This window comes from Balaenoptera acutorostrata, chromosome 5, assembly GCF_949987535.1.
Source record: "Balaenoptera acutorostrata chromosome 5, mBalAcu1.1, whole genome shotgun sequence".
In the NCBI taxonomy this organism is placed as follows: Eukaryota; Metazoa; Chordata; class Mammalia; order Artiodactyla; family Balaenopteridae; genus Balaenoptera; species Balaenoptera acutorostrata.
In genome coordinates, this window is record NC_080068.1 from 90,785,371 (window position 1) to 90,798,734 (window position 13,364).

A 13,364-nucleotide genomic window follows, 5' to 3' on the forward strand; every position below is an offset into this window, starting at 1 on the left:
TCTCTGACATGATCGAAGACAATGTTGAGGAACACACAGAAGAGTGTAGAGAAACCCTTATCAATAAGGAACTTGAAGATCTGCTGAAATCCTCTAAAGATGATGGTGATGGTGATGATCATGATGCAGAAGATTTAGAGGAGGTAGAGCCATCAATCTGGACAGTTGAAAAATTTGCAGCAGTTTCTCAAGTATGATTAGAGAGAGAACACACATGTGTGTGGAAGTGGGGATGGGAGTAGCAGGAGGGGGAGGGACACTGTGAGGAGGCAAGAGATGAGATTTGAACAGTAAAAACAGTGGTTATCCTTGACACAGGGGATAAAGATTGAAAGATGGCAGGAAGGGGCTTCAGTTTATCTGGGTGGTAATTTAATTAGATGTGTCCAATTCATGCAAATTTATTGAGCCATTCTCTTAGAATTTTGCCAACAAAATGACTTACATATGTCTAATGAGTTTTCAAAATTATTTTAAAGACCCTCAGATAAAGAGACAAAATCTAGTTGAACTCTAATAATTGTAACATACAAGATTCTATTCAATAATTAATAGTAACCAAAGAGAGGCAAAAAGCATGTTAGTTGTCAGATATGAAAAAGTTACTAGATTAATTTGGAAATGGCAAGATAAACCTTAACCTCACTCTCATTTTCATTTAGTATATGCCATATGGGAGAAATACTAACCAGGAGGCACTTGTGTAGAGTCATCTACACCAAGTTGTCCTGCAGTTAAGCCAAGTTCCACAAAGAATTCTTTCTGAAAAATAACACACAGAATTACCATGCATCTCAGACTTTGCTACACATTATTTTAAAAAATCACCTTCACCTAAACATCAACTTAAATGAAAATCACAATGTAAAATAAATCTTTGCTTCATTCAAATATCTAAAGAAGAAAAGAATATTATTGAACTTTTAAATAGTAATGCTTTAGTCCAAATTTTCCCTTTTTAGGTAACAAACTAATCAGTAAAAGTAAGGAATAATTATTCCGAGGAAAGAATAATAAAATTTAAATCTCTCCTGAAACATACGTACACATACAGCATATGTAGCACTTAGCAATTTTATTTTCTAAATTCATTGTCTAAAATTACCAATATAATTCTGTATCTGTGCTTTCTATGGTACTGTACTTACCTCAGCTCTTAATCAAATAAACACTGCAAATATCCAAAACAACTTAAATTAATTTTTAAGTAAAATTAGACTATCAAGTACTCTGCTAAAATAAGAATAAATTAGATTTATTCTCCAGACTTCCTCTACTACTTCCTTAATGTCTAAGGAAAGTAATCATGTTTGTCTGTTGTTTTATAAATATATAAAAAACAACCCCATAGTATTCACATTATTTTTATTCCCTAAGTAATTAAATATTTCTATTAATATTTCCCTCAGTGTTTTGTTACTATTCTAATTGCTAAAACCAAACTTCCTTCTCCTTTAAAAAATGGAATTAGTTTTAATCCTTCATAATTATCTATGATTATTTAAGTTATTTGTGTCCCTCATAAGACAGTTATTCAGCCTAACATACACACATTTCATTTTGTATCAATTTTAAATAACTGCCATTATATTTCAATTTTTAACTAAACTAATTTTAATCTATACTTTTAAGAAGCACTGCAACTTATGTTACCAATTTTTAATGACTCAAGTGGTAAAAATTCACTGCTTTGGATATTTTTTACTCTATGTCAGTAGACCTGGGCCCTAATCTCAGATTTCCTTCTCTATTAACATGTATTACCCTTTTTCAACCTCTATCAACGCATATAATCACACCATATTGAAATTATCTTTTTACTGTCCATCTCCTCATTAGCCTGAAGCTCCTGGAAGACAGAGACTATCTCTTACACACATTTGCACCTCCCGTTCTTAGCACAGTGCTAAGTGACACATAACAGTGGGGAGTCAGTAAATAGTGAACCACACTACTGAGTTCTAGTTCCCACCTGCTGTCTCTACAACACTGAATTAGTGAACAGGAATTAGTCAGCAACTTCTCTTTAGAGTTAATAAATTTCAGTTTCAAGAAATTCCCTTTTGGCAAGAAAGGGATAGGGGGTTAAGAGATATAGATTACTACATATAAAATAAATAAGCTACAAGAATATATTGTACAACACAGGGGATATAGCCAGTATTTTATTTTATTTTATTAATTTATTTTTTAATAGATCTTTATTGGAGTATAACTGCTTCACAATACTGTGTTAGTTTCTGTTGCACAGCAAAGTGAATCAGCCATATGCATACACATGTCCCCATATCCTCTCCCTCTTGAGCCTCCCTCCCATCCTCCCTATCCCACCCCTCTAGGTCATCGCAAAGCACAGAGCCAATCTCCCTGTGCTATGCTACTGCTCCCCACCAGCCAACTATTTTACATTCGGTAGTGTATATATGGCGATGCTACTCTCACTTCGCCCTGCTTCCCCCTCCCACCCCATGTCCTCAAGTCCATTCTCTATGTCTACCTCTATATTCCTGCCCTGCAACTAGGTTCATCAGTACCATTTTTTTTTTTTTTTAGATTCCATATATATGCGTTAGCATACGGTGTTTTTGTTTTTCTCTTTCTGTCTTACTTAACTCTGTATGACAGACTCTAGGTCCATCTACCTCACTACAAATAATCAACTTTGTTTCTTTTTATGGCTGAGTAATATTCCATTGCATATATGCGCCACACCTTCTTTATCCATTCATCTGTCGAGGGACATTTAGGTTTGTTCCATGTCCTGGCTACTGTAAATAGTGCTGCAATGAACACTGTGGTACATGACTCTTTTTGAATTACGGTTTTCTCAGGGTATATGCCCAGTAGTGGGATTGCTGGGTCATATGGTAGTTCTATTCTTAGTTTTTTAAGGAACCTTCGTACTGTTTTCCATTGTGGTTGTATCAATTTACATTCCCACCAACAGTGCAGGAGGGCTCCCTTTTCACCACACCCTTTCCAGCATTTATTGTTTCTAGATTTTTTGATAATGGTCATTCTGACTGGCGTGAGATGATACCTCATTGCAGTTTTGATTTGCATTTCTCTAATAATTAGTGATGTTGAGCACCTTTTCATGTGCCTCTTGGCCATCTGTATGTCATCCTTGGTGAAATGTCTGTTTAGGTCTTCCTCCCATTTTTTTAACTGGAGTGTTTGTCTTTTTGAGATTGAGCTCCACGAGCTGTTTGTATATTGTGGAGATTAATCCTTTGTCTGTTGTTTCATTTGAAAATATTTTCTCCCATTCTGAGGGCTGTCTTTTTGTCTGGTTTAAGGTTTCCTTTGCTGTGCAAAAGCTTGTAAGTTTAATTAAATCCCATTTGTTTAGTTTTGTTTTTACTTCTTTTACTCTAGGAGGTGGGTCAAAAATGATCTTGCTGCGGTTTATGTCAAAGAGTGTTTTTCCTATACTTTCCTCTAAGAGTTTTACAGTGTCTCATCTTACATTTAAGTCTTTAATCCATTTGGAGTTTATTTTTGTGTATGGTGTTAGGTAGTGTTCTAATTTCAGTATTTTACATGTAGCTGTCCTGTTTTCCCAGGACCACTTATTGAAGAGGCTGTCTTTTCCCCATTGTATGTTCTTGCCTCCTTTGTTGTAAATTAGGTGCCCATATGGGCATGGGTTTATCTCTGGGCTTTCTATCCTGTACCATTGATCTATATTTCTGTTTTTGTGCCAGTATCATACTGTCTTGATTACTATAGCTTTGTGGTATAGTTTGAGGTCAGGGAGCCTGATTCCTCCAACTCCGTTTTTCTTTCTGAAGATTCCTTTGGCTATTCGGGGTCTTTTATGTTTCCACACAAACTGTAAAATTTTTTGTTCTAATTCTGTGAAGAATGCCATTGGTAGTTTGATAGGGATTGCACTGAATCTGTAGATTGTTTCGGGTAGTATAGTCATTTTCAGAGCATTGATTCTTCCAATCCAAGAACATGGTATATTTCTCCATCTGTTTATGTCATCTTTGATTCCCTTCATCAGTGTTTTACAGTTTTCTGAGTACAAGTCTTTTGCCTCCATAGGCAGGTTTATTCCTAGGTATTTTTTTCTTTTTGTCGCTATGGTAAACGACAGCGTTTCCTTAATTTCTCTTTCTGATTTTTCGTTGTTGGTGTATAGGAATGTCAGAGATTTCTGTGCATTAATTTTGTATCCAAATTCATTGATAAGCTCTAGAAGTTTTCTGGTGGTATCTTTAGGATTTTCTATGTATAGTATCATGTCATCTGCAAACAGTGACAGTTTTACTTCTTTTCCGATTTGGATTCCTTTTATTTTTTTTCCTTCTCTGATTGTTGTGGCTAAGACTTCCAAAACTATGTTGAATAAGAGTGGTGAGAGTGGACATCCTTGTCTTGTTCCTGATCTTAGTGGAAATGCTTTCAGTTTTTCACCATTGAGTATGCTACTTGCTGTGGGTTTGTCATATATGGCCTTCATTATGTTGAGGTAGGTTCCCTCTATGCCCATTTTCTGGAGAGTTTTTATCATAAATGGGTGTTGAATTTTGTCAAAAGCTCTTTCTGCATCTATTGAGATGATCATATGGTCTTTATTCCTTAATTTGTTAATGTGGTGTATCACATTGATTGATTTGCATATATTGAAGAATCCTTGCATCCCTGGGATAAATCCCACTGGATCATGGTGTATGATCCTTTTAATGTGCTGTTGGATTCTGTTTGCTAGTATTTTGTTGAGGATTTTTGCATCTATTTTCATCAGTGATACTGGTCTATAACTTTCATTTTTTTGTGATATCTTTTTCTGCTTTCGGTATCAGGATGATGGTGGCTTCATAGAATGAATTTGGGAATGTTTCTCCCTCTGCAATTTTTTGGAAGAATTTGAGAAGGATCAGTGTTAGCTCTTCTCTAAATGTTTGATAGAATTTGCCTGTGAAGCCATCTGGTCCTGGACTTTTGTTTGTTGGAAGATTTTTAATTACGGTTTCAATTTCATTACTTGTGATAGGTCTGTTTATATTTTCTAATTCTTCCTGGTTCAGTCTTGGAAAATTGTACCTTTCCAAGAATTTGTCCATTTCTTTGTGGTTGTGCATTTTTTTTGGCATATAGTTGTTTGTAGTACTCTCTTGAAATCCTTTGTGTTTCTGCGGTGTCAGTTGTGATTTCTCCTTTTTCCTTTCTAATTTTATTGATTTGCGTCCTCTCCCTTTTATTCTTATTGGTCTGGCTAAGGGTTTATAAATTTTGTTTATCTTCTCAAAAAACAGCTTTTAGTTTTACTGGTCTTTGCTATTGTTTTCTTCATTTCTACTTCATTTATTTCTTTGCTGATCTTTATGATTTCTTTCCTTCTACTGACTTTGGGTTTTCTTTGTTCTTCTTTCTCTAGTTGTTTTAAGTGTAGGGTTAGATCGTTTATTTGAGATTTTTCTTATTTCTTGAGGTGAGATTGAATTGCTATAAACTTCCCTCTTAGAACTGCTTTTGCTGTGTCCCAGAGGTTTTGGGTCATTGTGTTTTCATTGTCATTTATTTCTATGTATTTTTTAATTTCCTCTTTGATTTCTTCAGTGATCTCTTGGTTATTTACTAGTGAACTATTTAGCCTCCATGTATTTGTGTTTTTTACAGTTTTTTTCCAGTAATTGATTTCCAATCTCATAGCATTGTGGTCAGAAAAGATGCTGGATATGATTTCAATTTCCTTAAATTTTCCGAGGCTGGATTTGTAACCCAAGATGTGATCTATCCTGGAGAATGTTCCATGTGCACTTGAGAAGAAAGTGTATTCTGCCACTTTTGGGTGGAATGGTCTATAAATATCAATTAAATCTATGTGGTCTATTGTGTCACTTAAAGCTTATGTTTATTTATTTTGTTTGGTTGATCTGTCCATTGGTGTAAGTGGGATGTTAAAGTCCCCTACTATGATTGTGTTACTGTCGATTTCTCCTTTCATGGTTGTTAGCATATGCCTTATGTATTGAGGTGCTCCTATGTTGGGTGCATAAACATTTATAATTGTTATAACTTTTTCTTGGATTGATCCTTTGATCATTATGTAGTGTCCCTCCTTATCTCTTGTACCAGTCTTTATTTTAAAGTCTATTCTATCTGATACGAGTATTGCTACTCCAGTTTTCTTTTGATTTCCATTTGCATGGAATATCTTTTTCCATCCCTTCACTTTCAGTCTGTATGTGTCCCTAGGTCTGAAGTGGGTCTCTTGTAGGCAGCATATATATGGGTCTTGTTTTTGTATCCATTCAGTCAGTGTGTCTTTTGGTTGTAGCATTTAATCCATTTACATTCAAGGTTATTATCGATATGTATGTTCTTATTACCATTTTCTTAGTTGTTTTGGGTTTGTTTTTGTGGGTCTTTTTCTTCTCTTGTGTTTCCTGCCTAGAGAAGTTTCTTTAGCATTTGTTGTAAAGTTGGTTTGATGGTGCTGAATTCTCTTAGCTTTTGCTTGTCTGAAAAGCTTTTGACTTCTCCATCCAATCTGAATGAGATCTTTGCTGGGCAGAGTAATCTTGGTTGTAGGTTTTTCTCTTTCATCACTTTAAGTGTATCCTGCCACTCCCTTCTGTCTTGCAGAGTTTCTGCTGAAAACTCAGCTGATAACCTTATGGGGATTCCTTTGTATGTTATTTTTTGTTTTTCCCTTGCTGCTTTTAATATTTTTTCTTTGAATTTAATTTTTGTTAGTTTGATTAATATGTGTCTTGGCGTGTTTTTCCTAGGGTTTATCCTGAATGGGACTCTCTGTGCTTCCTGGACTTGGGTGACTATTTCCTTTCCCACGTTAGGGAAGTTTTCAAGTATAATCTCTTCAAATATTTTCTCAGACCCTTTCTTTTACTCTTCTTCTTTTGGGACCCCTATAATTTGAATGTTGGTGCGTTTAGTGTTGTCCCAGAGGTCTCTGAGATTGTCTTCAATTATTTTCATTCTTTTTTTCTTTATTCTGCTCCTCAGCAGTTATTTCCACCATTTTGTCTTCCAGCTTACTTATTCGTTCTTCTGCCTCAGTTATTCCATTATTGATTCCTTCTAGTGTATCTTTCATTTCAGTTATTGTGTTGTTCATCTCTGTTTGTTTGTTCTTTAGTTCTTCTAGATCTTTGTTAAACTTTTCTTGTATTTTCTCAATCCGTGCCTCCATTTCTATTTCCGAGATTGTGGATCATCTTTACTGCCATTACTCTGAATTCCGTTTCAGGTAGATTGCCTATTTCCTCTTCGTTTATTTGTTCGTGTAGGTTTTTACGTTGCTCCTTCATTGTGACATATTTTTTTGCCATTTCATTTTTTTCTTTTTTTAATGAGTGGGATTGTGTTCCTGTCTTACTGGTTGTTTGGCCTGAGGCTTCCAACACTGAGTTTGTAGGCTATTGGGTAGAGTTGGGTCTTGGTGCTGAGATGAGGACCTCTGTGAGATCTCACTCTGATGAATATTCCCTGGGGTCTGAGGTTCTCTGTTAGTCCAGTGGTTCGGACTCGGACCTCCCACTGCAGGAGCTTTGGCCCTACCCCTGGCTCATGAACCAAGATCCCAAAAGCGGCGTGGGGCAGCAAAAAAAAAAAAAAAAAAAGGAGAATAATAGCAAAGTAAAAAACAAATTAGACTAGGAAATTAAGATATGTTAGAAAGGATACAAAAATAAAAGTATAGATGAATCAACAACCAAAAGATACATCAATACTGCAATAGTGAAAAAGAGGAGGGAAAAGAAAAAAAAACGGGGGTAAAGGTCTTGGCTGTGGAGTGCAGGGCCTAAGCAAGGGCAAGGTTTGGGCAGTGGGTGGGGACTATACTTAGGACCCACAAGGCTGGAAAAGGCCCTGGGGGCTGTGGGGCGTGGGGCTTAGGCTCAAGGAACAGAAGGGGCCCAGGTGTGCCCTTCCCCTGGTCTCAGAGAGCAGGTGACCTCACCTGTGAGCCCAGCAGGCTTCCTGGCTTGAGTGGGCGGGGCAAACGCCCTCCTCTCCTCTCCTCTTCTGCTCTTCCTCTGGGAGGGCCCCTCCCTCCTGCCTCTCCTGATCTCCCCAGCCTCCCTCTTATGACCCGAAAGACCAATGTGGCCAAGGCGGGTGGGGAGGGGGCTTGGAGGGCAGGGATCAGGCCTGGGAGTTCAGCAGGCTCCCTGCGCCGATCCCCTGCCCTCCAAAGCTACCTCCAGGCTGCGTGGGTCCCTTTTGATATGGATAAGTCTAACCCTAACACTGTGAACTAGGTTTGAGGGCCATCTATTGAGGCATCATATGAGACTTACTGAGTCTCACTAAGTTTAGTATTCACACAGACAGATCAGGGTTACAGATAAACCATGCATCATCAAGTCAGACTCATTATCACCAGGTCACATGGTTGAGGAAACATGGAGACAACTATCCCTCATGCCTGCAGACATTAGGTATAGTCACAATTTTTTAAAAATTTGCCACAGGCTTTTGGTTCTCCAATAGCTAAGAATGAATCCACACCAGCTCCAGGTCCCCTCAGACAGACAGAAGGCATAATTAGCCCCACTTACGCACATGCTAAACCTTTTCATACATTATCCTTTCCCTGCTTCTTTATCTAGCAAACTCCTTCAAAGTATTTCACATGGCAGTACCTTTGAGAAGACCTCCCACCACCTCTAGGAAAAGAATCTGTCACTCCCTCTTCTGTACAGCCATATCACTTTGTATAAACAGCTACTAATAGGGCTTCTAACATCTTTTAAAAATAACTTCTTAAAAATTATTTTTTAATGAAAGTTGTAGTAGTAATGTTTAATAGTTATATACTGCTTACTATTTTCCAAGGACCATCTGTATGCTTTATATTTATATATAAGTTTCTTAGGGCTGCCAGTGGTACAAAAAGTACCACTAACTGGGTAGCTTTAAACAACAGAAACTCATTCTCACAGTTCTGGAGGCTAGAAGTCCAAAATCAAGATATTAACATGTTCTTCCTGAAGGCTCTAGGGGAGAATCTGTTCCATGTCTTTCTCTTAGCTTCTGGTATTGCTGGCAATCTCTGGTGTTCCTTGGCTTATAGATGCAACACTCCAGTCTCTGCCTGTCATATGACATTCTCCTTGTGTGTCTCTCTTCTGTGTCTCTTCTCCTTTTCTTATAATGACAGCAGTCATATTGGATTTTGGGCCTACCCTACTCCAGTAAGACATCATCTTAATTTCATTGCATCTGCAAAGGCCCTATTTGCAAATGAGGTCACATTCACAGGTACTGGATGTCAAGATTCAACATATCTTTTGGGGGGGACACAATTCAACCCATAACTTATATCTTAACTTACTGATCTGCACAACACTTCTATGAGATACTATTGTCCAGGGCTTCCCTGGTGGCGCAGTGGTTACGAATCCACCTGCCAATGCAGGGGACACGGGTTCGAGCCCTGGTCTGGGAAGATCTCACATGCCGCAGGGCAACTAAGGCCATGCGCCACAACTACTGAGCCTGTGCTCTAGAGCCCGCGAGACACAACTACTGAAGCCTGCGCGCCTAGAGCCCATGCTCCACAACAAGAGAAGCCACCTCAATGAGAAGCCCGCGCACCGCAACGAAGAGTAGCCCCTGCTCGCCGCAACTAGAGAAAGCCCGCACTCAGCAACAAGGATCCAATGCAGCCAAAAATAAAAATAAATAAATTTATATAAAAAAAAGATACTATTGTCCATATATTAAATAAGAAAACTAAAGCTCAAAGTTAAGAAAAACTTGCCCAGGGTCACACAGCCAGTGAGTGGCAGAGGAAGAATTTAAACCCAGGTTAGTTGGCTTCAGAATCTAATCACCTAACCACCACACTATACTATCTTTACAGGCAATAAATAGAAGTCAAATCAGCTAAAAGACTTAACAATGACAACAAAACAGCAGTTCCCTATTTATGCACTCCTCCTCAACACACACACACACAACACACACACACACATGCAATCATAATTAGCCCACTATTCAGGAACAACCACTTTCAGCTTTTTTCTGGTATTTACACCCATATTTCAAGTAACAAGTATATATTGTAATTTTTAATTTATCAGTTTCAAATATCTACTAAGTTTTTTATGATAAATGAGGATTTTTAGCCCATGTACATTCTCTTTTCCTCCCTCCATCATTACATTATCAGTATATATCAATTCTTGATTAAATCCATATTAAGAGTTTACATTATTATTACTATTTAAAAATTATTCACTGCTGAGGCAAGGAGTATGCTATTAATATGTTTCCTTTCCTAAAATATGTATTTTTTTCATACAGTTTATAATTAAACCATTTTTTCACTTATGCAATTTTCTGTAATCACTTACCTCCTTCCTCTACCATTTAACAACTCTGAAAAGACCCTCCACAATACAATTTTGCATGTGGTTAAACCTGTCAGATCATCTTTACTTTTGGTGTTCTTCTTGCAGGCACTCATCCTGGAACCCTCCAACCTTCTGCTCCAATCTGGAATCGCTCTGCTCTGGTCCTGTTGCACAAACTTTGTCCTGGAAACTCTCTTCACTGTCATTTTGGAAACTGTTCTTCTCTTAGGTTGGAATCCCATTGCCTGGATCCTCTGTTTTGCTCTTTTTGTTTTTGATCTTGTTTTGGAGCATTTCTACCAATAGCTCCCTTAATAAGAGTAAATATTTGAGATCACATACATCTGAAAATGTCTATTTCAAATTCTCATTTGATTGACTGTTGGTTACATACAGAATTCTAGGCTTGAAATCATTCAGATTTTTAAAGGCTTTACTTAAAAATCTTCTGGCTTCCAGTCTTCCTGCTGAGCAGTCAGATGCTTGAAACTTTATATATACTCTGTTTTTCTTCCATAAAAAGTTTTTAGTCTTCTCCTATTCAGGTGACTTGGGTCTTCTTTCATTCACAGCATTGGGTACTGGGTGGGCCTTCTCACAATGAAGATTCCTGTCTTTCAGTTCTTAAAATTTTTAATCATTCCTCTGTTTTCTCTTTCTAGAACTCCTGTTGGTCAGGTTTTAGCCCTTCTGGATTGATCCTCTAATTTAAAAAAAAAACTTTTCCCTTTTATTTTTCATCTCTTTGGCTTTTTTGCTTTTGCTCTGTCTTCTGATAGAGATTACCTGGGCTTTCTACTGATTTTTTTTTTTTTGGCATATCATATTTTTGAGTCCTATAAGCTCTTTTTTCATTTTCTAATGTTTTGTTTTGTTGTTTTAATGAAATTCTATTCTTGTTTAATGAGTAATATCTTCTCTCTGAGAATATTAATGTTTGCTTTACATCTTCGATTGGGGAGAAATGGTTAACAACAGGCTAACCTCTTTGTCCATGTGAAGATAACCTTGGGTTTACCTTCTCCCAGCACTGTTGACCTGAAAATGTACTGGATCACACAAAAAAACTGTGGAGAGGAAAGCCAGCTATATTACTAAGCAATATAATTTACTGAAAAAATATGACCCTTGACTGGTAAATTACATCTGAAATGGAGGACTGTAAGTGGACTATAAAAATCTAATGGAAAACACAGGCCTTAGCTACCTGGTGTGCCTCTTGAGAGGACTTGGAAGCTATGCTCATGTGCATTATAAGAAATAGTTCCGACTGCATATGAGACTTTCCTATGCTGTGCCTATGTAGCCTTGGCACTTCCAATTGCATGCATTCCTTGTGGGGCTGGGAAGTAGCATCTGGTTGGCTGCAAGGACTTCCAATGAAGATCTACATGATATACTGACATGCCATGTTTTCTGTCCTGTATCATTTTGCAAATCTAAATGAACCTCACACCAGGTTTTGGCCTATTGTATCTTGTGAGTGTAGATGTAAATTCAAGCCTGAAATAACTATTGGTGGTCATAATAAGCACTCATTCCCTAAACTGGCTATTTCTTCTTCTTTTTTTTTTTGTTTGTTTATTTGTTTTAGTTTTGACCTATGCCTTTAAAATTAGAAGATTTCAAGTACCTGGAGATTCTAGGCTGGTCAGTTATATTTAGGGTTGAGGCAATTAACGACTGACTGGAAGCTCTGTCTGCGAGAACTGGGCAGAGTGTGGTGGACTTCACTGTGAAGCAATTATAGCCAGCCAGCTATAATTTTCCACCCCCCTTGTAAGGGTTCTTTTTCTTTTCCACCCCCCTTGTAAGGGTTCTCCAAATCTCTGTTAGCCTTTTCTCTGGCATTCTAAAGTTGATGGAGGGTGAAGAAGAGACTGGTCAGGCATAGTGGTGGTGGTAGGGGACAAGGGTATTAGTTCACTATTCGGTCAACTTTCACTTAATTCCTCTGTTTTCAATACCGTGCCTCATTCCTGTTCAGCTCTATGTCTGAGGTCACTGAGTTTACAGCCTTTCTGATTCTGTTTCTGTAGTGATTAACACACCTCTGGTCTTCTGTGAGGGAGGAGGAGTCACTGGAATACGTAGGATGAGAAGAGTGTGGGGGTCTAACCCCTCCTGATACAGACTTTCACACAATCTCCACTTTCAGCCCTATGTCTCCTCAGTGACTCTATAACATGTGGTGTCTCCAATTCTTGATCCTTTCCAAAGTTCAAGGGAGAAAAATCATCTGGCTTTTTGTATCAGTCAGAGTCCCGTCAAGAAATAGAAACCATACCAGAAATGTGAACAGGGAAAAACAGAATTAGCAAATGCAGAAAGGAACTATGACTTCTAAGCAGGAGGGTGAACCAAGAAGGAACTAACAACTCAGGAAAGGGTCCCCCAACGCCCTCAAGACTGAGATTCAGACTTTTAAGGAGAGGGTATGCCTGCCACAGGAATGTGCAGACCAGAGGTGAAGAAAAACCTTGCCAGAGAGTACAGGCTGGAGCTGGTTGCCTGAGGGCTGCCAAGGTGAGTGCTACTGGGTCTTCTGTTTGCTGATCTGCTGGCTTCTGTACATGGAAAGTCCCTTTGTCCTGCTATTGTCTTGCAATGTCCCTCCAGAATCCTCTATTGACAAAGCCTAACATCAAGCTAGTTGGCAAAAAAGAAATGTTTATAAGGTCCAGCTCCAGTATAATAAAACAGAGCAAAAAAGGCAGATTTGCAAAACTACAATGAAGTATCACTTCACACTGGTCAGAATGGTCATCATCAAAAAGTCTATAAATAATAAATGCTGGAGAGGGTGTGGAGAAAAGGGAACCCTCCTACACTGTTTGTAGGAATGTAAATTGGTGCACCCGTTGGAAAACAGTATGGAGGTTCCTTAAAAAACTAAGAATAAAGTTACCATATGATCTAGCAATCCCACTCCTGGGCATATACCAGGAAAAGAAAAAAACTCTAATTCGAAAATATATTTGCATTCCAATGTTCATAGCAGCACTATTTATAACAGTCAAGACA

General features: G+C 38.0%; 1 protein-coding gene across 6 annotated transcripts in view; it reads right to left on the reverse strand.

Annotated features, from left to right (window-relative positions):
- Nucleotides 1-13,364, reverse strand: part of TBC1D19 (TBC1 domain family member 19) — a 162,626-nt gene that overhangs the window by 73,004 nt on the left and 76,258 nt on the right. For all 6 annotated transcript variants that reach the window (XM_057547469.1, XM_057547470.1, XM_057547471.1 and 3 more), the window contains one exon: nt 690-762. In XM_057547469.1, coding sequence (XP_057403452.1) covers nt 690-762 — 73 coding nt within the window. The remainder of the gene's footprint in view (nt 1-689; nt 763-13,364) is intronic.